The sequence below is a fragment of the Theropithecus gelada genome, chromosome 12, assembly GCF_003255815.1.
Source record: "Theropithecus gelada isolate Dixy chromosome 12, Tgel_1.0, whole genome shotgun sequence".
NCBI lineage: Eukaryota > Metazoa > Chordata > Mammalia > Primates > Cercopithecidae > Theropithecus > Theropithecus gelada.
The window spans coordinates 99,595,744-99,622,713 of record NC_037680.1 but is presented as its reverse complement, the minus strand read 5'-3'; the positions used below and the strand labels follow the sequence as shown (position 1 = coordinate 99,622,713).

General features: G+C 38.9%; 1 protein-coding gene across 4 annotated transcripts in view; it reads right to left on the bottom strand.

Annotated features, from left to right (window-relative positions):
* The window catches only part of ACSL3 (acyl-CoA synthetase long chain family member 3), an 82,019-nt gene that overhangs the window by 20,271 nt on the left and 34,778 nt on the right, over positions 1–26,970 (bottom strand). For 2 of the 4 annotated variants that reach the window (XM_025404170.1, XM_025404173.1), the window contains 8 exons: positions 23,671–23,777; positions 15,674–16,088; positions 8,364–8,541; positions 6,718–6,827; positions 5,723–5,861; positions 3,483–3,633; positions 2,115–2,238; positions 1,795–1,866 (listed from right to left, as the gene is read on the bottom strand). In XM_025404170.1, coding sequence (XP_025259955.1) covers positions 1,795–1,866; positions 2,115–2,238; positions 3,483–3,633; positions 5,723–5,861; positions 6,718–6,827; positions 8,364–8,541; positions 15,674–16,051 — 1,152 coding nt within the window. In that variant the 5' untranslated portion in view covers positions 16,052–16,088; positions 23,671–23,777. The remainder of the gene's footprint in view (positions 1–1,794; positions 1,867–2,114; positions 2,239–3,482; positions 3,634–5,722; positions 5,862–6,717; positions 6,828–8,363; positions 8,542–15,673; positions 16,089–23,670; positions 23,778–26,970) is intronic. The other 2 variants (XM_025404171.1, XM_025404172.1) reach the window with 1 other exon arrangement.

The following is a 26,970-nucleotide window of genomic DNA, read 5'->3' as shown; positions in this document are numbered from 1 at the left end:
CAGCAAGAAGAAAAAAAAAATTTTTAATTTTTCAAAAAGATGTATCCTATCAAGATCAAACTTTTAAAATAGAACCACCATTACTTTAAAAATAAAGTTTCTACAAATTTTTTTTTTTTTTTTGAGACGGAGTCTCGCTCTGTAGCCCAGGCTGGAGTGCAGTGGCCGGATCTCAGCTCACTGCAAGCTCCGCCTCCCGGGTTCACGCCATTCTCCGGCCTCAGCCTCCCGAGTAGCTGGGACTACAGGCGCCCGCCACCTCGCCCGGCTAGTTTTTTGTATGTTTTAGTAGAGACGGGGTTTCACCGTGTTAGCCAGGATGGTCTCGATCTCCTGACCTCGTGATCCACCCGTCTCGGCCTCCCAAAGTGCTGGGATTACAGGCTTGAGCCACCGCGCCCGGCCAAAAAATAATTTTTAAAAGCAGAAATAAATCTAGATACTCATATAAATTCTAAGATATTAATTCTTTATATTGCTTTGCTTATCTTACTGATTCTGAACTAAAACCTACTCACAAAATAAATGAACAACCATCTGAAATGGTTTTTCAAAATTTCCTAACTTTATCTTATGAAAGTATACAGAACCACATTCTTTGCTCACAAAAAGACCAAGCAGCGTTTTGGGGATTTTGTTTGGCTCTTTGTCTTTCGATACTGCACCAGGAAGTTTTCCTTGTCTGTGCTGCATTTTGCTGGCTAGTTCCATTACTGTGAAGTATACTTTAATAACTTAAAATAATGTTTCCTCCATAACTTTAAATTATATGTCATTTTTAAGTGAACTAAGAATTTAAGTAGGATACTAAAGAAACTATAATTACAGAAAGAAACTATAAAACTACTGATTATTTATATTTGACTTTGAAGTAACTATGTAATTATTCTTTTTTTTTTTTTTTTTTTTTTGAGACGGAGTCTTGCTCTGTCGCCCAGGCTGGAGTGCAGTGGCCGGATCTCAGCTCACTGCAAGCTCCGCCTCCCGGGTTCCCGCCATTCTCCTGCCTCAGCCTCCCGAGTAGCTGGGACTACAGGCGCCTGCCACCTCGCCCGGCTTGTTTTTTGTAGTTTTAGTAGAGAGGGGGTTTCACTGTGTTCACCAGGATGGTCTCGATCTCCTGACCTCGTGATCCGCCCGTCTCGGCCTCCCAAAGTGCTGGGATTACAGGCTTGAGCCACCGCGCCCGGCCATGTAATTATTCTTGACATAAGCATTTAGGTATCTGACAATAATTCCCATCATTTCCAAACAAACTCAGCCTATGTTATAAGGAGCCAGAAAATCACTGCTGTCCCATTTCCCTTGACTTATTCCCAGGCCCCTGTATTATGTAAGGACGCACAGCCCCTCTTAAGTCATTCGAAGTTGCACCAGCTTCTCTGTCACTTTGTTTGGTGTTTCGACCACACTTTCCCTGAGGACTCAGGAGGTAACTATACAGTTTGCTTAAAAGGAGGTGATCTCTCACTTTCCCTCCTAGCTCTCAACAGGCTTCAAGTGTCGATGAATTCACAAACAGATGTCATGGAAATAATTTTTTATTTTAACAAGAAGGCATTTAGGGAAAGGAGCTGATAATTACATATAGAAGCTGAAATTAAGTTGAGTGCTTAGTAAATAAGAAAGCTAAAGCTAAAGAAATCCCGTAGCACCTAAGGCAATATTCATAATCAATAAGGAATAAATCCTACATAAACTACCTTGTCAACAATATATTTTTCACTAGCACTAATGCCTTGTAGCGGGTGATACTTCTTTAATACTCAATATTAAATAAGGGTCACTTCTTACCGGAACTGCTGCCATCAGTGTTGGTTTCAACATGGATGTATCTCCTTTGCTTCCTTTTTTAATTTTTGAAGACTATAAAATAAGAGAAAGTGATCTATAGAAAGTGATCCTTATTTTTAAAATTCAATGGTATTCTTAGATCAAAAAGTCAATTATAAATTATTTTAATGTACTTATAGTCTAAGAAGCACTTAAAAGGCTAAAGCTCATTTTAAAATGAACCATCGCTCAGTCATAATACATTGTCATACTGACTGAAAAAAACGCATTAAAATTCATTATGATTTTTTAGTTTTTCAAGTCACAGACACTGAACTTACCTGATCTGCTAAAGTCTGTGGTGAAGAGTAACCAATGCGGCATCCGTGAGACAGACAGACAAGCTCAGCACTTAATTCTAGAACATGGGCCAGAGGCAAATATCCAATGTAGACATCTTCCTCTCTAAAAGAAAAGGGAGGCATCAGAAACAAAAGTCAGGAGCCATCTATGCCAAAAGTGCCCTATAATGGGAGCAAGCCTGAAAGCACATGGAAGGGCCCCAGGCATCAATTTGTTGGTCAAGTGTGCGTGTGTTTGTGAGAGCAAGAGATGAAGAGAGGACAGACGCTGGGGATGTTAGGGAAAAAGAATTACAGTTCAACCTAAAAGCAAGGAGACAGACACGCTCAGGAAGGAGTGCTGTTTCCAGTCCTACTTAAAAGCACTCAGGAATTATAAGCACTGCTGAAGCAAAAGTACTGAGGCAGAAGCAGCAGTGGCTTAAACAAATAATAATACAGGGTTCTTTTGAAGAACAAAATAAATCATCCAAGGAGGAAATGGTCTTTACATCTAGTGGGTTGCCAACCCACTGCTATTTGCCAGAAATTTTACAGATAAGACTCTTGTTCTGGGAATTGGATTATGTAATAAATGAGAACTTAATATACAGAAAATGTGTATGCATTTGTATATGCTTCAAGAGTTGCCCCCACAACCAAAATATAGACGGCAACTGAGAAAAACCTGTAAGAAAACTGTTGCACTTAATTTTTTCTGAAATGTATGCATACATAAGAAACATTTCTCCATCCCCAAGTTCAATCCCATAGCAATTACGTGTGTATGTGCGTGTATGTTTGTAATTTCTGTGCATAAAAGCATCAAAAATATCCAACCACTGTACCCTATCAGTCATCAGAATACCGACTACATCTCTGGCAATGTTTCTTTGACAGTCCCTCAAACTTCCATCTGGTTTCTTCCATCAGTCTCTTTCCCACTCCACTCTACCTTCCGCTGCTACCACTGGAGTTTGTATTAACAAGAAAAATCAGAGACTGAATAGTGAAGCTCAACAAATACTGAGTGGATAATTTAAATTACCTGTTCACCTGAATTGTATTTAGATATAAAAACAATGACAGTGGCAAATACAAGCTGATTAAAACAACTTAAAGGATTTACAACTATAAAAAGTTAAGTTCTGTACTTTTTAAAACGTATCTATACGATATATTTTCAACCTCACAACTATAACTATTTTGCCATTAATTTTAATCTTCTTTTTTATTTTTTAAGGAAATGCCTACTACAGACAGACTCTGAAGGACTAATTTAGCCGTATGTTAATAAAATGACACAAATGCTAACATTATAACAGACATGAATACTTAACTACTCAATGTTACTTTACTCTGACATACCCCAGTTCTGGAATCCTTTCTGCCATCCCAGTTATACCAGCAATAATGTTACTATGTGAGATCATGACTCCCTTTGGAAGTCCTGTGGATCCACTTGTGTACATGATTACTGCAATATCTGAGGGCAATGGTTTGCTATGAGGTTGGTTTTCTGCATTGAAGAGAAAAAACAAACACATACACTTTTATGAGATTCAGCTGTATCAACAATTTTTCATTATCAATTCAATCAAATAACTCAATCAAATTGAGTTAACTCAATTCAACAAATATTAATTATACTGAGATCAACAAAATAGATCAAGTCCCTGCACTTATGGGAGATATATTCTATTGGGATATACAAACAAATTAACCTATGAAGAAAACTTCATAGCAAGTTTTCCTGCAAGACAAGGTGAGAAGATGACAACAGATGCTATTTGGATGGAAAAGTCTAGACAGCGTCTCTGTAGAGTTTACTTTAGCAAAGGCCTGAATAAAGTGAGGAAGGGAGCCATGAAAACCCTGGAACTGGGAGAAGAATGTTCTAATTAGAAGAAAATAAGGAAATGCAAAGACCCAAAGGTAGGAATGTGCTCAGCATAGCTAAAGACCAGCAAGGAGTGTGGCTGGAACAGAGTGAGCAAGAGGAAGAGTGGCAAGAAACAACGGTCAAGTGGCTAGCAGGGACCACACATAGGACCTCAAAGGCCATGGGAAGAACTTCGGAGTATGTTCTGGATGTAAAGCAATGTTGTTTTGAACAAGAGTATGTTATTATCTGTGAAAAAAGATCAAGATCACTTTGGCTGCTGTGTGGCTAACTTTAGAAAGGCAAAAAAAGTATCAGGGAGACAAGATTATCCCAGTAATTCAACTAAGAAATAAAGGTAGCTTAGACTAGAGTATCTAGGTGTTTGCTAAAAATCATTCACTGCTTCAGAGTGCTGACTAACTTGGTTACACCCAGAGTCCTGCATTAAAAGACAATGTGAACCATTTGAAATCAGAAGACTACGAGCCTAAGGACAATAGCTGACAAGTTATAGAGGTGGCACAGCAGAAGAACAAAGAGAAATAGGTCATGGTTGGCATTGTTGATACATCTGAACCACTCCCAGAAATACTCTACATGTGGACTTCTAAATGAGTGTGAAAAAATTATTTAAACGTACTCCCAATAGAATACCCTTCCTCTCCTGTCAGTCAAGATATATTTCTTAAATAATATTTACACTTGAAAGTCTTTACTTCCAAATCAGCCCTTCACTCCTTCAATCCACAACACCCTTCTCCAATACCACCACTTCTTGGAAACTACCATCCTTGTGTCATCTGACCTCTGCATGCAGCCCCTGATCCTGCTGATGACTCACCAAGATCTCCTTTCCCTTGGCATCCAGCAACCACATACTACTAAATAGTTTCTTCTTTCCTCTCTGACTAGTCCTTGGTACCCTTTGAAGCCACCATTCCCTGTTGGTGACCTCACTCCCTACTCCCACAGCTATAATTAAAGCCAAACCGCTTCCAGCTTCCAAATCTCTAACTCCAAACATAACTCAAGTACTAGACTTGTACACACCACTGTCCACAATATATCTGCATCTAAATATCCCACTACCACTCAAATTCCAGGTGCCTAAAATTTGAGCTAAGTGAATGCTTATATCTAATTAATTACTGTTTCCAACTACAGAGGAAATACAGTTCCAGCATTCCAGCAGCTTTTGCAGTATCTGTAAACACTAGTATACTAGCTAACATTTTCTCACACTTTTTTGAGAGTAGGAATTTCTGGAGTCACCATGCCTAATTGTGCTAGTTGGAGGGTAAGGTTGTCATCCCAGGAAAGGGAAGAACTGGAGCAGGGAGTAAAAGGAGGCCTCCAGGTTTAGCCATTCTGTTAAAACTACTTACAGGTAATTCACATAGGACAAGATTAATGGTATTCTTTATAAACTAAATTTAAAACCACCCAAAACTATCATAAAAAGGGAATGAAAAAAATTGGAATAATGTAGAATATTTTAAATTTCAAATAAATACTACTTGTAAAACATGAATAATTAATGTTTATATTTTTTCTTAAAACTTTCTTTAAAGACTCAAGTGTACCTAGAGGGACCTGTTTTCCCAACTGATGTTAGAAAACTGATGTGTCATTTGAGCTAACCTCAGGATCAAAACTTTGGCATAATTCTGGAGAATGTGGTCACCAGAAAGCACACGTAAGGAATCAGAAAAGTGTAACATACCCATGCTGGCCTTGGCTCCCAGGGCCTCCACTGCAGCCATGGTATGCACAATGACCCCCTTGGGGAACTCGGACCAGGTTGGTGGCTTTCCATCAACAGTGATGATGTGCCGCAGGCGTGGGACCAGAGAAACTATATCCTAGAAATACACCAACATTCATCGTGTTCATTATTTTTCAAGCAGTTTAGCAAATAAGCAAAGTAGTTTACCATATTCAGTGAATTGTTAAGTAACTTCTTGCCTCAAAAAAGTAAGAAGAAAGGGTACCCTGGCATAATATCACTTTTTACAGATGGGTAAGTATTGGTCTGAATTTAAATTATTTCACAGCATTAGGTTCACTGTGTGTACCCCTGGCCTTTGGTAAAACCCTGATCAAGAAAGGTACTGCCTTACAAAATGGGCATGTAAACACATGTTGCCTGAACTGTAGAGAAACCAGAAGCCCCTCATATTTTCAAGAGACTACATAAAAATATATGGGGGAAGGAGGAGAAAATTCACATGTAAACTTGTTCAAAAAGAAAACAGCAGCCCAGATATTTCTGGGAGTTGTCTAGAGACCAAAGAAACCTCTTTTTACTGTAATTTCATTAAAAGGCTCCCTTTTTAATTTTCAAACAATTCTGAAAACTTGTAGTTACTTAATGCTTCAGAAGTAAAATAAAAATTACTAGTTTAAAATATAACCCTTCAAAACTACAAATTTACTACAAGTAAACTAGAAAACAGATGAGCACAATAAAAGAAAAAGTAGTCATAATTTCTTCAATTTAAACATAAGTATCTTAACAATTTATAACTCTGGATTACTTACACATGAATATATACAAAATCTACTTTTTATTTTCTAAAGGAAAAAATAAAGTATGATATTCATAAAATTCCACAAAGATTAAGGACTCAAAAGTCATAAAAGAACTAAGTATCAATAATAGGGCTCATGACACTGAAAATTCTAAAATATCAGACAGTTAGTAACTAGAGTCCTCACCTTCAACTTTGTTTGTAAGAGCTCTTTACTAGTAATGATGTTGGTCACCTCTGTTTCATTTAATCCATGAACAATGGCTGGACCTCCTAGAGTAGCATATAATGTAACAACTAAAAGGAAAAGAAGCAGCCAGTCAAATATTAAAACATTTAACTCTATATAAAGTCTCTGAATGTAGAGATGAATCATAATAAAATATTGGGAGCCCTAAACTGTTAAATCCATAGTTTATAAGTGTTATGCTTTTTAAAGTTATCTTATCATACTAATCAACATTACACCTACTCATCCTTCCCTAAATGCCCCAAGATTTCCAATTTTTAAAGATGAAGATATTTAAATTTTTATTTTGTTTCACTTACAAATGTTACTCTGGGACTACCATATTGTGAAGAAATTATAACTGATTTCTGAAACTTCAAACTCTTAATTATTGACCTCTTGGTTCTATAATGTGAAAAAGAACATATACAAATAGGATGACACACTGAATGTCAGATTTACAGTGTATGTCAAGAGCACAAACAAGTGGCAGTAGCGTTTATTTTCAAGCAAAAATATCTAAAGACAAACATCGTCAGAAATGCTGAAATTACATAACATGAATAATGTAGATTTTTATTTACTTTCTGCCTAACTCAAAAAAGATACAAAAAATGACTTTGAAAATAATTCTTTTAAAGCTCCTCAAAAGAAACAATGTAAATCCAAACCTGTGAAAACAAAAATGGAATGTTTGTTTAAAAGAAAAAGTGGAGGAGGCCAGGCGCGGTGGCTCACGCTTATAACTCCAGCACTTTGGGAGGCCGAGGCGGGCAGATCATGAGGTCAGGAGATCAAGACCATCCTGGCCAACATGGTGAAACTCCATCTCTACTAAAAATACAAAAAATTAGCTGGGTGTGGCAGTATGCGCCTGTAGTCCCAGCTACTCGGGAAGGTGAGGGAGAAGAATTGCTTGAACCCGGGAGGCAGAGGCTGCAGTAAACTGAGATTGCGCCACTGCACTCCAACCTGGCGACAGAGCGAGACTCCATCTCAAAAAAGGAAAAAAAAAGTGGAGGAATTTACAGCAAGAAATCTGGTGAAAGTGTACTTTGTTTCATCTGAAAGATGAGACTAAACATCCACAAATTACTGTCACATTTTGGCACCCAGACCTCTGAACTTACACTTCCAGAACTACCTCAAAGACTGAGCCACCACAATTACCACTCAAATAACTACAATATGAAAACTCTATTGTTTAACCCAGCACCTTGAAGTTCACCAGGTTTCAGTATGGAAGCATTTTGGAGGTCAACTGTTGTTACTGATAGAGATGACAGAACAAAACGACGGTAACTTCTAAAGAGGATTCCTGAGAAACGGTATTGGAACAATGGCCCCTAAGTGTAGGTCTAGTTCTCAAGACCCTGAAAGTCTCCTATTAAGAGGTGCAAGCCTCACTGCAACATTCATTGGTACAATTTGTCATATAATTGATTTATTTTCCAAAATACACCAAGAATTCCAAGTCACAACAGAGTTCTCCACTAACTGGACACTGGGTGAAAATTAACATCAGAATTTTAACCTCTTCAGAGTAAAGTATTTCAATAAATATCTGTTAGTTCATTTTTCCAGAGGTAAGAAAGTCTACATACGCTGAAAATTATACATAAAACACGCCTGTGCAGCTATCATCCACTCGGCCCTGGTCTCACAGAAGATGGCGATGTTGGTCTTTGGTTTCTGGCCCAACATCTGTAAGCCATTCCCAAAATTCAAGGCTCGAACGAAGACATCTTCATAGGAGAGCCAATTATACTGTCCAAGAATAACCTGACAAAAGACAAATACCCTTTAATGTAATCAAAATAATAATTTACAAAAAGAAACCAGAATATCGTCCAAATGTTATGATGAACCAGAAAGTTGTTCGCATAGAATTATTTTTTGAATAAAAAGCTAGAAATTGAGTTTGAGTGAAAAATACATTTTAAAAATGAGCTCTTTTGTGACATCTTCTATACAACTTAAATCTTATACTGTAACTGGGGGGTTTTTTGGCTTTATTTTTGGTTTTCAAAAATATTGAGAGTTTGATAGGATCCTAAAAGTCAACTGCCTGGCCAAATGGTCATATACTAATCGTCTACTTACAAATTTCATCTATTTAAATGATTTAGGTGTTAATATTTAGCCTAGTACCAAGTACCACAGATGCCAAAATTTTAATTTCTCTCTATTCAGGAATTCCTAAATGTCAGTATCAGATGGTACAATATGATTCACAGAAACTTTCTCTACCCAAGCTAACAGAAATCTTTATGATTGTTGAACTTGAACTGCAGTATCAAACTCTGGATAAGCAAAAGCAAAGTAAACAAGTTTCTGTTTACACAACCAGGTGGACTAGTTATATTATTCAAAGTCCCTCTGTTCAAGCCTTAAATGCTTACTGGCACCACCAGGCTTTCAATATTTTATCTGTTTATCAAAAGTGCTGGTAATATCAAATATGCACTAGTAAAAACTCCCTTTTAAAGTTTTTTAACATATTGTCTTTAGAAAGTTTCCTCAACTTAGACAAAACCCTACATATAGATTGTATAAAATCCTTAATTACATACAGATTGTATAAAAAGTTCCTCTCTCTGCAAAAACATATAGGTGATTAATTCCCAAACACGGCTGTGTCAGTAACATACATCTCAAATACCTTAAAATCATCTGACCATGTTCATTTTATCAATATAAACATTTAAGAAATTTCTAGAAGAGGCTGGATAAAGATAAAAATGGAAAAGGATAAATGCTGCCATCTAGTGTCCCATGCAATTATGTATTTAAGAAATAAATGTTTATTTTGATGGATAAAGCAACTGCATTTAAGATGATACTTATTTACTTTACTAGCCCCAAACTCTCACCTTGCTCTTCACCCCCATGAAATGCTCAGCACAGGGAGCTCCAATGACTTCAAAAGGAGCTCTGTGGGGGTGAGAAGACAGATGAGAACTTGGCCAAAACGTGCAGGAACTGGATTACAATTATTAAGAATGTTACACTCTAAAGGTTAAGAATGCACTACCTTTCAGATTCTAGCATGTAAATGACAGGATTTCTAAATTTCAAAGACTAGGTGTGTTCTGAAAAGGCGTTTGATGTATAATCCAAATATGTAAACTCATGCAATGATGCCACCATGTGGCAAAGGAATCAAATGAGCGTGAAGATTTCCACATATGTAAAAAATAAAATAGAAAAATCTGAAACTCATGATTTTAATTCTTTCAACCACGGAATCATCTAGTAATTATGTTTTTCATAAATATTTCATTTAGAGGACACTACCCACTCTATATTTTATCTGATTTGTGCTGGAAAAGTTTCTAATCCTAACTTTGTCCCTATGGCTAGCCCAAGACAAGATTAAACTATTTATTCCTTGCCAATATCATTGAACACTGCTGCAGAACAGCCAACCTTTAATCCAGGACCTCCACACCCTGAAGCAATCCTATCATACATCCCTGGTCTATTCGTTTTCTCACCCTCTGAAATACCTCTGAAACTTTCTCTCTATTCAAATCAAATAGCCTCCTCTGGGCAGGTGCAGTGGCTCATGCCTGTAATCCCAACACTTTGGAAGGTGAGACAGGTGACTCATTTGAGGCCAGGAATTTGAGACCAGCCTGGGCAACACAGCAAGATCCCATGTCTAAAAAAGTGTAAAATTAGCCAGGCGTGCAGTACATGCCGGTTGTCCCAACTACCTAGAAGGCTGAGGCAAAAGGATCACCTGACCCCAGGAACTCAAGGCTGCAGAGAGCTGTGATCATACCACTGTACTCCAGCCTGGGCAAGAGTGAGACTCTGTCTTAAAATACACACACACACACACACACACACACACACCTTCCACCCTTCCTTCTCTACTTACAGGTGGTAATCTTGTCTCATATCGAAAACCTCTTTAAGCACTAGGACTTGTTTTACTTTCACTATTTAGAAATATTTCAAAATTACACACATTCCTGCCTGCTTCAGTAAACTACACCTGGCTTCACTTAACCAATCTCTCTGCAACTGAAGATCATGGTGAAAACATTAGTCTGAGGGGAGCCATAGAGTAAAAATATTCAAGAGATTTGGATGGTTGTAATAATCATGATAATGATAATGAGGGTAACTAACCTTTATTAGTGCTTACTACATGCTAAGGACATTGCAAGTGTTAACTTACTAAACTCTTAATCATACCTGTAAAAAACTGTTACTATTATTATCCCTATTTTACACATGAGAATACGGAGATGTAGAGTAAATATAACCTGTTCAAAATCATGTAACTAACAAGTGATGGGACTAGAATATGAACCCAGGCAAACTCATTCCAGAGACTAACCATAAAATCACAATGTTTCCACTACACTATAGAAAGAAGTCGGGGTCTTATTAAGCAGGTGAGTAAGATGGCCTGATTAACAATTGTGAAAAATCCTTTTTATGCTGTGTGTGAGAGAACTATAGTTGGGGACAAGTGTGGAAGCAAGGAGGCCTGCTAAAAAAAAAGGCGGGGGGAGGCTGTAAGAGATGTAAATCAGACACCCCTGATGTTTTGGCTTCAACAATTTGGTATACAGTAGTGCCTTTAATAAACAGGATGAAAGGAGAGGGACAGTTTGGATGGGGAAACTAAGAGAAGAGTAACATAATAGCCAGCCTACAAATCCCGGCCAAGAGAGTGACCATAATTTGTTACATATAGCATGATGTAAATGTCCTAATAAATCAGAAAATAAATATTATACACATACACAAACAGGGTAAAAAATGTGACTAGAGTAAGAAATAACACAAAAGATGGCATTAAGAAAGAGGAAAAGTAAGTCAACTTACAAGGACATAAATGAGTGTTTCTATTATCTTTTTGGATCAATTTAGAAGGAATGTCAGTGAAGTCTTCTCTAAGTACCATTATTACATAATCCCTCATTCTCTTCTTATTTTTGTAAAATACCTAAGAAAAAATTAAGTGTTTCTGATAGCTCACAAAGTATATGAGCCAGCTGTACTCTTTTCTGTTTCTATTTTTAGTCTTTGCAGCTTTGTTCTATTTCAGGTATACATGTATTTTAAAGTTGTTCTGAAATCATTTCACTGTTCATTTCAAGATTGATGTTAGTGCAATGCATTTACTGCTGGGAACACTGGAATCAGGTGATGCTGACACAGGTTCCAGCTCTTAACTCCGCTACAGTTTTATAAAACCATATGAAACTTAAAAAGAGCCTGAAAAGGCCTGCCAAGCAACCAAGTGCCTTTTGTTTTTCTGTCCCCCCAGAAGAATCTGGTCGCAGTGAAGCTGGTGGCTACTCTATCCTGGACACAATGAGAGCAGGGTCATTGCCACTGTCTTTTTTCGTCCACTCATCCTCCCCTCAGGACCTCAAAATAGACTGTTGGGATAAGATGGAAACAAAGCTTCAAAGTTCATTAATTTGAAATAAGGCTTGTGCATCTTTCCTTCAACCATATCAGATACAACATTCTGGGGTTAATCCCCAAAAATCTTCCTCAAAAACTATTTTAAATATTGCTACTCCATTCGTTTTCTTTTCCAGTTGAAGATGATCTTCAAATATGGAAACTATTTAATGAAGATACCCTCCACTGAGCTTGATCAGCCAGCAGGCATTAATGGCAGAAAGTACACAGCTTAACCCATCGGTTGTGAAAGTTCCCCTTCTCAACATGCTAGGCAGATGCTGCTACTGACGCAATGCAATGGATGTAACAAGAAACCAAGAGAGGGGAAAACAAAAAAAGAGCCTAACATGTTTAACATGCAGCTGAGATACCCACTCTGCAGTCTGCAGATCACTGCCACAGCTGCAACACAGAATAAACTGAAACTAAGCCTCAGCTAATCAGCGATACTGCACACTTTCTTCTTGAGTACGGCCAAGAGAAAGTACTTGTTTCATTTATTATATGCAAAACCTAAAAATTAATTCTACTTTCCCAATGACCCTAAAGAAAACTATAACATGTTCCCAAGTCAGAGTCTAGACATAGCCTTCTGAACAAAGTCTGATGAACCACAAATGCCAATTTCATAGCAAATGCTAGCAGGCAGATCTGACATATAGAAATTCAGAACCTCCTATACTAACTAAATAAAACTTCACAGTAATGAACTACAGACAAAAAAAAATTGCTAAAAACCAATCTGTCTCACTTCCTACCTTTTATGAGTTCAAATACTTCATGCTTTGTTGAATAACGAACGAATACAAAGGCACTATGGTCAAGACAAGCAGGAAAGAGCCACATACACTTACACACGCACATTTAGGGAAGAACTATCATAGCTGTAGGATTTTATTTTGTCCAGTTTAATGACACATGAATTAGGAAGAAATATGAATTCACCACATAAGCGTCTCTTCTTTTTACACAATTGAGAACTAGTTTGCTGCTGCACATACTGAATGACGACTGAAAGACAATACTAGCCACATAAAATGAATAAAGCATGTGTGGGATACTGGAGAAAAACTAAGCTTCCTGAAAACTAATATGCTTAGACTAAAAGAGAATCTAACCTTTGCATTCAAATAGCATATCAAAGACCAAAAAATGAATCTATAAGCAGATAGAAAAGTAGGAAACTTTTGCACATAAAAATGTACTTTTTCAGTACCTTCTCATAACTACCCGATTTCTCAAACACAGACTCAAGAACAGTGTGCCATAAAAAGAAGTGCTGTTTGGGCACGGTGGCTCATGCCTGTAATCCCAGCACTTTGGGAGGCCGAGGTGGGCAGATCGCCTGAGGTTGGGAGTTTGAGACCAGCCTGACCAACATGGAGAAACCGTCTCTACTAAAAATACAAAATTAGCCGGACGTGGTGGCACATGCCTGTAATCCCAACGACTCGGGAGGCTGAGGCAGGAGAATCACTTGAACCCAGGAGGCGGAGGTTGCAGTGAGCTGAGATGGCGCCACTGCACTCCAGCCTGGACAACAAGAGTAAAACTCCGTCTCAAAAAAAAAAAAGAGCCGTGCTAAATATGACAAAAGCAAACTTCACTATGATAAAACGTTTTGCAAATTACAATACATAGGCTAGAGAAGAAAAATTGAACATGCTTAACCCATGATTTCAATTTCTAGAAATGTGCTATTAACTTCAGCGAGATCTTAAACAGAAAAAAACTCAGTTTTCTCTAAGTCTGCAAAAGAAATAGGGAATATGCCTTAAAAGTAAGGTGACCATATAACTATCCAAACTAGGGCACTTTTGAGACCATAAGGGGGCACTGTTAATGTCACAGCAACAAGTATAAATCAGGACTGCTTCCGATAAAGTAAGATATACAACTACTCTATTTAAAGGTGAGGAAATTTACAGATTCTGTTGTCGAGTTAAAATGTTTTTAGTTTCTAGGAATTACTGACATCAACTTGCTTGGCATCTCCTTCATGTTTTGAGGAAAATGATGTATTAAACTTGTAGAAGTGGCAAAATTAATGGGCCATACGGAGGAGGCTAAGCAACATCCCTCTGGCCCTCCAGTAAAAGAGGAGCTCTGAGTTTTTCATTCCATAGTTGCAGTTATTTGAGTTATTTGGACTCTCCTTCAAGATCTGATGGTTTCCTTGTAACTGACAGAAAAAAAGGCAGTTGGAGATCAAGGTAGCTGCAAATGGTTAAAAGATATTAAACCTATTAACTAACCCAGTTATCAACCAACTACACATCACTATACCCCCTCTAAAAAATACTTTATCTTCAATTTTTAACACACTAGAGTTTCAAGAACTGCTTAAGGAAAGTCACATATCCAAGTTCATAAACAGCACTCTCAGGCCATTTCTATACTACCAGTGAAGCACTACACTATTCCATGATCTTATTTTCCTCATTGAATTTTCTACTATAATTTTCCTCAATGAATTCTCAAGATAATAGTAATGCAATAATAAAGGCTAGAGCACTTACATTAAGTGCCACAAACTGTTGTTCTAAGCACATTGCAGATACATACACACACTCAATCCTCACAAGAAGCCTGAAAGCTGTGATCGGTGAAGAATGGAGGGTATGAGTTCTGGAGCCAGAAGGCCTGGATTCTAGTCCCAGCTTCACTAGCTGTAGTGTCCTTGGGGTAGGTTACCTCAACTATCTGTGCCTCAATGCTGTCATCTGTAAGGTGAAGATAACAATAACTAACTCATAGGGTAACTGTGAGTCTTAAGATGATATACGTAAAGCTGTTAGAACAGCTTGGCTCCTGAGTCTCAGTAATGATCACTATCTTCATATTACAGAAAAAGAAACTGAGGCAAATTAGTTAAACTACTTTTCCAGGGTCAGAAAGCTAGTAAGCAGCAAAGCCAAGATTCAGACCTATAGTCTGGGTCTGGAGTCCAGGCTCTTAATTGCTGTTACACTGCCTCTAAGAACATCTTACCCGTTGTTTCAAAACAACAATGGCAGGTTTCTCCATATTTCTGAAAAGAAATGTTTTAAGAACCATGCAATTGCCACAACCAAAGTACAAAGACATGAAGCACTCACTGCAACCCACATCTAAGCCACATTTAACCACATTTAACACAGCAGATCCCACCCTAAAATCTGGAGCTACTTCCAGCACCCAGCTGCTCTAGAGACAGGGAGTATGGTTTCATATCCAAAACTGCCCTAGACATTCCAAACCCTGGTAGATATTGGAGAAGAGCTCCACACCAGTGGGTCACGATGCCCTTCTGAAAACTCAGAACGTATCAGTGCTGGTAAGTACAGGAAGAAATCAGAAGGCAGTCTAGCCCCCTTCCTACACTGTTTCTCCTTCAACAGCAAATTCTAATGGAAGCAGGCTGTGCCTGCCCTTTACTTCATTTGTAATAGGATATTTTGTTCAGAAAGAATTCAAAGGCAATGAAAGATCACCTTACCTTTTTAAAAATTTTTCCATTTGGTTGTACTTCGTCTTCCTCATTTAAAACTTCACGTGTTCCCAAGAGTCTTTTGTTCTTAAACTTGTTTTTTGCATATGTAAAAACTTTATCTAGAGTATCACATCCAGGGTATAATACTGAAGCCAAACCATCCAAACTATTAACAGATCTGTATGCAGAATCAGGTTTTGAATTTACAGGCTTTGCTTTAATTTGGTTTGATTTTTCTTGTCTTGACTCAGAGAAAAAATAAAATGGAATGTATGTTAAAATAGTATAAAGTGATATTAGAAAATGTATAAAATATAAAAGAATAGGGTTGATGGTATGTTTTAGCTTCATGGTAGATGGTTTTGAAGACACGTGGTTATTCATAAGTACTCAAAAAGAATTAACAGACTTCAGCGAGAATCTAGAAGGAAGAAAAAGAAAGGCGTTAGTTCAAAATCATTTTTAAGTAATTTAAAGAAAAGTTACATCAGCAAATGAAGATTTTTTTTTTTCTATCAGACAGCAGCTACTATACTGGTCCCCTACAATGTCTTGATATTTCTAAGAGACTCATTTGTACAGTATCTATTAACAACGGAATTACAAGAAAAGTTTCCACATCATACTGTAGACAGATGGCCATTCTAACCAAAAAAGTATCCACAAACATTTCCCAGTACTTTTAGTCAGAAAGAGGGTTGGGGGAAGACCAAAAATTTACCCATTTCCTGTGCTTTAGCATCTCACTGCATTAGGGATGACAAGTACTTTACAAATACGACACATCCATCCTCTCACAGCCCCAGCAGCCACTGCCAAACAATCGCCGCATTCCATCCCTGTGAACCCCCTTCTCACTCAAGTCAGCAACAAGCAACTGGAGTTTGCAAACACAAAAAATTCATTTTCCACAATGGCTCTACAAATAATTTTCAAGTTAGGTTAAACTATGACGCAGGAAAGCAGTATACTTTGGTCATTCTGTACTTTGCATTCATCAGATTTATTGAAAATCCACTATGTTAGATATCGTTCTAAGCACTGCGAACGTAACAGTAAACAAAACGGCCTAAGTTCCTGCTCTCATGCAACCTACACGTTCACTGGGAGAGGTAGACAAGCAAATACATATGTATGCATGCATGTGTACATGCCAGGTGGTGATAAATGTTATGAGGAAAATGAACCCAGCTAAGGAAAACAGAAAGTGACTGGGGCAACGTTGGAGAGTGCTAGAGGTAAGTGACATCTGAACAGACTCGTAAGGAAGAGAGAGTGTACCCTGTGCCTATTTGGGAAAGAAAGAGCACTCCGGGCAGAGGGGACAGCCATTGTGTGGCAGGTGGGTAATAATACCTTTTTTTTTTTTTTTTTTTTAAAGACAAGATCTCACCCAGGATAGAGTACAGTACCAGATTATAGTTCACTGCAGCCTCAAACTCCTGGACTCAAGCGATTCTCTCTCCTCCGGGACTACAGGCATGTGTGACCACACTCAGCTAATTTTTCAAAATTTTTTTGTAGAGACAGGGTCTCATGATGCTGCCCCAGCTAGTCTCAAACTCCTCGTTTCAAGGAATTCTCCCACCTCAGCCTCCCAAAGTGCTGGGATTACAGGTGTGAGCCACCGCATCCGGCCATCATTCTTGAAGAAACAAAATTGAAGCAAACTAGTAACTAGTTACCCTACCCAGCTCCAAATCCAGGACTACAATTTCTTAACAAGTGATGGAAGCAGCCAGTGTTTTTCACCTCCTACCCCTAGCTCTGTGTTGCAGAAACTCTATTCCAGGCAAGTGTAGATAGATGAGAGAACTAAAGAATCCTTTCTCTTTCATCCAGTCCCCACTCTTAGGGCAGAAGCTCTACCCCAGGTGCAGCAGGCCAAGGACAGATCATCTATGCCTCACCTCTTGTAAGGCAGAGGTTCCATGCAGGCAAAGAAGTTCCAAACAGAGAAGACTGATGGGTACACTGATGGCCTAGTAGACCACTCACAGAACAGATGTAACTATAAGAAAATCAAGCTGCTGTCCCCAGCCCCAGCTCCAGAACAGTGGCACAAAGGTTCTGCACAGACTAGAGAAGCAAGCTGTAAGACCACAGAGCCCCTTAGCAACTTCTAAGACTGACTATATTTGAACAAACAATAGAGAAGTTCATGCCTAATGGCACTGTCAAAAACAACACAGACTTTGGGGGTCAGCAATTAAGATGAGGCTGCCCAATAATTTAGGAGGCCAAGGCGGGCGGAACACAAAGTCAGGAGATCAAGACCAGCCTGGCCAACATGGTGAAACCCCATCTCTACTAAAAATACAAAAATTAGCTGGGCGTGATGGTACATGCCTGTAGTCCCAGCTACTCGGGAGGCTGAGGCAGGAGAATCACTTGAACCCAGGAGGTGGAGACCGCAGTGAGGAGAGATCGCGCCACTGCACTCCAGCCTGGCAACAGAGCAAGACTCCATTTAAAAAAGAAAAAAAAAAAACGAGGTTGGTAGTTCTGTGACAGCACCAAGTGAAAGACTAACCAACCACTGTAGAAGTTTCACAAAGAGCCAGGGAAAGAGATACCTAAGAACCCTCCTTGTTGACATGACAAGCCTCAAAGACTGCCCTCAAACACAACCGTACACAAAGGGCATCTTAATTTAATTGGATCACAAGTGGGGAAATTTATGGGCAGAGCTTTGTCCAAAACAATAAAGCAATCAGTTAGCAATTAGTGAAGAGTAATTGCTGGGTGGTGATACCCATGAAAGCAGAAGCTTAACAAGGAGATCTGAGAGTTAAAGAAAGCCCTGATGAAAATCGGCTACCATCTCTCAAGAAGGGCAGTCCAGGGTGACTATGTGTGTGCCCAAATGTGCCCTCTTGAGGAGAAACATCAGAGGGTACACTGTACAGAATAAACAAACCTCAGTGTAATAGTTCAGCCACGTCAGTAAACAAATAAGGAAACAACACAACAAGCAGCAGCCCTGGAAGAGGGGAGGGAAAATCGGTATTCTGAGTTGCTACAAAATACCATCTAAAATGCCCAGTTTACACCACAAAATCATGAGGCAAACAGACAGGAAAGTATGACACACGGAAAGAAGGAAAAAGCAGGCAGCAGAAATTGTCCTTGAAGGCCCAGATATCAGACTTAGTAGACAAGACATCAAAGTAGCTATTATAAATATGTTCAAAGAACTAAAAGACTGAATTCTAGCACTCTGGGAAAAAAAAAAAGAACTAAAGGAAATCATGCATACTAAAACTCCAAATCGATTTTGCAAGTTAAGGAACGCCTCCAAACTTGCTCATGCACAGCTGGTGAGAACTCAGGACTCCAACTGAGCCCCAGGCTCTGTTCACCATTCCAGGCTGTTTTCTTTGACAATGTATTGTGTAGTAATCCAAAGACCGGACCGGTCGAGGGAATTTGGTTTTTGCCATAAAGGTCATGGGGAGACATTAAAGCTTTCTGTACAGGAAAATGGCAAAATGAAAACAAATGGTCTTGCTACACCCAGAACAGAGTTGCAAAGAATAAACATACCCTAATAACCCAGGAGAAAGATGTTATCCAACTAAGTTCTCTAAAATTTAATTTTGCATATTTGTTTTTGAATTAAAAATAATATCGTGGCCAGACATGGTGGCTCATGCCTGTAATCTCAGCACTTTGGGAGGCCAAGGCAGGCGGATTGCTTGAGCCCAGGAGTTCAAGACCAGCCTGGGCAACATAGTAAAACCTCATCTCTACAAAAAAGAGAAAAATTAGCAGGGTGTGGTGGTGCACACTTGTAGTCCCAGCTACTCGGGAGACTGAGGTGGGAGGATCACCTCAGCCTAGGGAGATCGAGGCTGCAATGAGCTGTGATCATGCCACTGCACTCCAGCTTGGGCAACAAAGCAAGACTCTGTCTGAAAAAAAATTTAAAAATAAAAAAATTAGCCAGATTCTGTGGCTCGTCGTGAGGCTGAGGCAGGACTGTTTGAGCCCTTACCACCCCTGAACAATCCTTTCCAAAATCTCAGCTGGGACCTAACAAGATGGCAGAAGCTAAAGACCATGTCACAGCTACCTGCCTTAACTGCTGCTGGCAGCAAAGGACTTACAGAGGTCTCCTCCCAAAAACAGCCACTTCGGAGCCCCCTTATTCCACTGTAGTTTCCCTGGGGACATAGGATCCTGGTGGCAACATCAAGAAAAATCTGACATCCTACTAAAGGCTGTGGGAGATGTTCCTATTATGAAAACAAAGAAGCAGGCAGTAGAGTGAACTTGAACCATCCAAAGACTCCTGGACTTCAACAAAAAAGTTCCTTAAACTTGCAACCTTAGTTGTTTATTTATGTGAGTCAGGCTTTTGCTCTTTCCTTGGACCAGGAATGTGGAACTTTTTATGAGTGTTTCAGCAGTGATGGTAAACTAGTTCTACATTACTGCAAATCTCAGGCATGGGAATGAACCACAGAAAAAAATAAGTTGCTACTTAAAATGAATTTTCACAGAGGAAACAGCTCTGAAAAGTTTTGATGCTTTGTAGCAAGAGACTTAACAGATATGACCTATTCAGTATATGTCCACTATGACCTATGTTTATGCCTAAGAAAACATCCACAGCATGAATGGACTCACAAAAACGTGATTTGTATTAATATACAAATCATCATAAAAGACTGACATCAGAGTATACCCACCATTCCTACACATTACTATTCTTATTGCTGCAGATCTGCCTCCACGGTTGAAACAGATACTAAGACTGTACAAACTTCATTACCAGTTCTCAAAATGACCAGAATTGTTTTAATGGTAAAAGTTTATTAAAGGGCTTCTTTTTTTAACCTATTCAGGGAACTTCAGTTTGTTTGGGATATGGGATGTTTACACTTATACCCACTGTGTTACGTTCTTGTAAAATAGTCATATTGACCTGCTCGCTGAATACCTTAAATAGTCCAGTAGAGGGCAGCCCTGCTGGCAAAAAAGGGTTTTACATCTTTACCACACAGTAATAGGGGAAAAGGCTGTTTTTGTTAATTTTTAGCTAATATCTACCTAGGGAGAGCAAGCATGCTGGGCAAATTGGAAGACTATTTTAGAGAATATACATAGTTTAAATTTATTTCATTGGAATACAGAAAAAAATTATAAATTCTGGACAAATGACTCATATAATAACTCTTTTCAATCCTATCATTTAATAATTCTTGAGTTCCAATCACATAACTATGGTGTTACTCTGTCATTTATTTATACAGTATCGAAAGTACTCGATAATCCCAGCAACATCTTTGAGTGTTTCACAAGGCATTTTCCAACTTGAAAGTAATCAGTAATTGAAAACAGGCCAGCATGGTGGCTCACAACTACAATCCCAGATCTCTGGGAGGCCAGGATAAATGGATCACTTGAGCTCAGAAGTTTGAGACCAGCCTGGGAAACATGACGAAGCCCTGTCTCTACAAAAACTACAAAAATTAGCCAGGTATGGTGGCACACACCTGCAGTACCAGCTACTCAAGAGGTTGAATGAAGTGGCAGGATGGCTTGACACCAGGAGGCGAAAAGTGCAGCAAGTCAAGATCATGCCACTGCCCTCTGGCCTGGGCAACAACAAAGCCAGACCTTCCCTCAAACAGAAAAAGAAAATCAACCTTCAATTTTACATGTATTTCATGCCATGACTAAAACAGTACCATCTTTACTGATGCTACTAGGCTGGTAATTTCCCAAGGTGTGATTTAACTTTTTTTTCTTCCTTCTGTGTTATATTTGTAATACCACATTGATAGAGGCTGGAAAAATACCTAGGCAGATAGTACCCGACCTGGTCCCTGGTGAAACCTCACCTTCAAGCCTAAAGCAACCTGAAGGTTAAAAGACGGGACTGCTGGTCCAGGGTGAAACCCATCACCCAAAGGCAGAAAGTCTGCCCCAGTCTGCCCACCGTTTCCTGACTGAGTCTTTCCGAATAATGCCCTGGGGTGGAGTCACCAGGAATTCGAGCCTTATGCAGAGGAGGAGTCTCAACTCTTCAGCTCCTATGTGGTGGCCCTGGTATTCAATTTGTGAGGCGGAAACCTGCTGCAGGACCCCTCTCTTTGCTGAGCTTTTCTTCTGCTTAATAAATTCCACCCTCCTCAGCCTTCAATGTGTCCACATGCCTTATTTTTTTTTTCTGGTCATGTGACAAGAACCTGGATTTAGCTGAACTAAGGAGCAAGAAACCTGCATCAATACGTTTTTAAAAGCATTACAATACATTGAATGGCATGTACAAACAAGATCTAAGGTAATGGTGTGAATGGTATCATTTTATTGAAGGATTTGAATTATATTTTAATCCCTTAAAGCCCAGAATGCAATTTATGGCTACAGGGATCTGCCATACATTAGCATTCGGGGACACTAAGTAACAACTAACTTTATAGTGATGAAACCACTGTCTAGTTCTGGTTTTCTACCCAAACCTGTGAATTTTTGAGTCCCCTTACACCAATGTCCTTAGGTAATTAATAGAGCTAATAGCACTAGAACAATACTGACAAGTTGAATTATGTAGCATCATCTTACAAGATTATAAATATTTACAATATGTTGGAAGCTGGAAAGTGTATCAAGTTAAATAAGTTGGATATGAAAAAATTATCTAATTTTGTCCACTTAGTTTACTTACGTGAATATATTTACACGTACGTATTTAACAAGTAGCAAAAATATGTTAAATTGGGGTATTGTGTTTACCACTGAGGTTTCAGATGATAGAATATTTGCTACCTCAACAATACTTGAGTTTGAGTTTTGTTTTGTTTTTTTTTTTTTTTTGGAGACAGAGTCTTGCTCTGTCACCCAGGCTGTAGTGCAGTGGTGCGACCTCGGCTCACCACAACCTTCGCCTCCGGGTTCAAGTGATTCTCCTGCCTCAGCCTCCTGAGTAGCTGAGACTACAGGCGTGTTCCACCACACTCAGCTAATTTTTGTATTTTTAGTAGACATGGGGTTTCACCATGTTGGCCAGGATGGTCTCGATCTCTTGACCTTGTGATCCACCTGCCTCGGCCTCCCAAAGTGCTGAGATTACAGGCGTGAGCCACCATGCCCGGCCTTTTCTTTTTGACCTAAATAACTAGTTCATTAAATCTAAGGTTAGCTTAAAAAATATCTCAGCTGTATAAAAGCTGGCTTTTAGACAGAAATAAGTAAGCTGATTTTAAAATTCACATGGATATTAAAAGCACCCAGAACAGCCAAACAATCTTGAAAAAGAACAACAAACTTGGATGACTTATATGTCTTAATTTTAAAATTTACTACAAAAGAACAGTAATTAAGACAGTGTGGTACTGGCAAGAGGACAGACAAATAGATCAACGGAGTCAATTTCAGAATCCAGAAATAAATCCTTACATTATGGACAACTGAATTTCAACAGGGTGGTGAGAAAATTTAATGGAGAAAGAACAGTCTTTTCAACAAATGGTACTGAAATAACCAAAAAGTAAAAGAATGAAGTTGTAACCCTTCCTTATACCACACAAAAAGTTAACTCAAATGGATTATACAACCTAAAGGTAAGTATTAATCATCAAGTGTAAATGGTGCTTCAGGAAGAGCACAGTAAAAGGTAGAGACTAGTTCTAGCATTTTCTGAGAAATCTCTTTGGATCAAATGGCAATTTTTTTGTGATCTTAAAAGGCTGAGGACACATGAGGATGGTGTAGGGGAGTGGGAGTAGGGATGGAGCTTTAGAAGTGATGGCACCGCACAGATTTGACCAAGTCCCAAAAAGTCTGTCTTTTGCTCAAGAAAAAAAAACAAACCAGAAGAGCAGGGTGGGGAGGAGACGAAGTTGAACTGTTGTGCCCTTTGAAAAGAACTTAGTTTGCATTCTAATGTACCCAAATGCCCGCTTAGAAAATAACTATATGTAAAAGACAATGCGAAGGCAGCAGAAACTAGAGGCAAACAAATTAGATAAAAAACAGTGAAAATACTTCTTTACCCTCCTCGATCAAAAGGTGAAGGTGGTGTGACACAGGACCAGCAGCTTCCTAGGGTGGCAAATGTTGCAGCTGTTCCCCCAGTCCTTCCCAACAATTAATTCTGTATCTGAACACAATACAGAATTAATTCATGAATTAGAGCTGTAACAATACAAAGAGAGAAAATGATCTTGGTGCCTTCCACCAAGACAGAAATACAAGAAGTAAAATAGGTGGTCAGTGGTTGGATGGTTGGCAGAAAGGAAATAAATACAGTCTTGAAAATACGGGTTTAAGATTCCTGTGAGTCATCCAAATATACATAAACTGTGAAACTTAAGAGAGGCCAGAGCTACAGGCACACACTTTGGAGCCATAAAGGGAAGAAGGATGAGAATGCCCCAAACAGAACACATAGGAAATCTACAAGATCAAGTTCAAGGATAGAAAACTTTGAAAAGAAACCAATCTACGGGGCCGAGAAGGGGAAAGTACCACTGAGGAAACCAATAAAGGAGAAACTGGAGAGGACAGTGCTGCAAAAGCCAAGGGAGGGGAGAGCCACAGAGCAAGTGTTTAAGGGCATCAATCGCAGCCTAGTGATACCAGCCACATTCAATTAAGCCATTTGATTTTTCTAAAATGTTCTAGATAAATTAAGTAAAGTAACAAATTTGGACAACTGCATCTTATTTGCTAGGTGGCTCTAAAAAATCTTGAGAACTAGTCATAGATACTTTATTTGCTACACCTTAAAATGAGCATAATTGTCAGAAGCGTTTGAACCACAGCAACTCCATCTTTGGTGAGGGATAGGAAAATGAGGCTGGGACTTGCTGGGCTGCATTCCCAGAAAACTAGGCATTCCAAGCCTCTGGGTGTTTACAGTTAAGGGAACAAATTAATAATGTTTAAAAAACAGACTCAGACTTGGGAGTGTCCAGATATCCCGATATCTGGAGAACAAAAGCATTCCTAATTTTGCTTTAAAGATAACATTGATTTTTGCAAAATACAGTAATTAAGGAAATTATTCATCACAAACCCTGTAGCAGAGCACATCTTCCCATGTATACCAGCATTGTACCTAGGGTGGGCGTGTTTCTCCTCTTACTTTCAGGAGTATCCTACTCTGTCTATGGAGTAGCTGTTCTTTCGCCACTTTATGTTCTTAATAAATTTGCTTCTACTTTGCACTATGGACTCACCCTGAATTCTGTCTTGCACAAGATCCGAGAACCTTCCCTTCGGGTCCAGATCAGGACTTCTGTCCTGTAACATTATCTTTCTCTTTTTATTTATTTATTTATTTTTATTCTTTTTTGAGACGAACTCTCGCTCTGTTGCCTGGCTGGAGAGCAGTGGTGTGATCTCCGCTCACTGCAAGCTCCCAGGTTCAGGCGATTCTCCTGCCTCAGCATCTTGAGTAGCTGGGACGACAGGCACCGGCCACCAAGTCCAGCTAATTTTTTGTATTTTTTAGTAGAGATGGGATTTCACCATGCTAGACAGAACATTATCTTTCAAAAGTAAAAGTAAACTTAAACAGCTAAATCTGTCAATCTTTTCTTTCACAGCTTCTAGGTTTCCAACCTAGTTTTAAAAGGTCTCACCTATCCAAAGGTTAAACTATTGGGTCTCCTGTATTTTTTCTAGTGTTTGCCTAATTTTTACATCTAGATCTTTAATTCAACAGAGTTTATTTTTCTATATTGTATGACAGTGAAAGCTAAATTCTTTCCTCTCAGATAAACTGCCTAAAGCATTTTTAAATAAACCACTCTTTTCTCAAATAAACAAAATGTCCTCTTCATTAATAATTTCTCATTCACACTTGGATGTGTTTCTAAACACCATTCTGTTCCTGCCATGTATTTGCCTACTGCTTTGCTAATATCCTTTTATACCAAATATAAATTTACAGCAATGTTTCTTTTTTTGTTTTGTTTTGTTTTTGGTTTTTTGAGACAGAGTCTCGCTCTTTCGCCCAGGCTGGAGAGCAGTGGCGTGATCTCGGCTCACTGCAAGCTCCGCCTCCCGGGTTCACGTCATTCTCCTGCCTCAGCCTCCCGCACGCCCGGCTAATTTTGTCTTTGTATTTTTAGTAGAGACGGGGTTTCACTGTGTTAGCCAGGATGGTCTCGATCTCCTGACCTTGTGATCCGCCCACCCCAGCCTCCCAAAGTGCAATGTTTCTTAAATGTGGCCCATGGACCAATCATATCAGAATTACCTTAGAGGTTATTCAAAACGAAGACTCCTCAGACATGCCTCCCTATCTTCCTTACTGTCCCAAGACCTAAAAATTGAAAACTCTTGTGGCAGATTCATTTTTAAATTGCAACCACGCGAGTTTTTTCTACACTAATGCTTGAGAACAAATGCTTTAAATATCTGTTAAGACCTTCACTACCCAAATTTTTCAAAATTCTCTTGTTGATTCTCATAGATTTATTCTCCTACAAAATCCAGAGGATTTAACATTTCTGTATGATGAAACACAACTTTAAAAGAATCAAAAGGAAAACAAGTATCCAGGAAAAAATGGTGACAAAATATACAAAGAGCTCCTATAAATTAAAATAAAAGGCAAGCAACACAAGGAAAATGGGCAGAGAGTATGAATAGGGAAGCCAAAAAAGAGGAAATAAAAGAGGAAGCCTGGAGGTTAAATACTGGATTTGACAATGTGAAGGTCTCCATTGACCTTAAACTTGAAAAGAGCTTAAGTGTTAAGGACCAAAGCTCAACTGAAGAGGGTTCAAAAGAAAGGGCAGAAAGAGAGTAAGTAGAAAGATCTCTAAAGAACAAAGCAATGGTAACAAGCCAGGACAAAAGAGATTCTTTTGTTTTAAACATAAATACTAGAGCTTGTCTGCAGACTGATGGCTACCATCCAGCAGAAGAAAGTATTATGCAGAAGAGAGTCACACCCTGGAGGAGGAGCGAGGGTGGGAGAAACAGGGACACAGATGTGCGGGGACAGGAGCTTGTAGAAGATTTTCTTCTGGGTGCTTCTATTTTCTCAGAGTAATAAGCAAAATCACTGGAGGGGAGGGAGGCAGAAAGGAAGATATTAAAAAATTAAGGAGGAAGTATAAAATAGTCATCTAGGAGAGTGGGAGAATGAATGGTCATGGAAAAGGAGTAGCAAAGGCAGGTTGGAGTATGAAATAATAAGACCACAGTATTAGAAGGATATTGAAATCACTAAGAATCACGACAGAGTAGTGTCAGGGTCACAGGAAGACATTTACAGATTTGGGGATGGGTAGTTAACTGTAACTAGTAGTAATATAGTCTGAAGATAAAACTTGGAC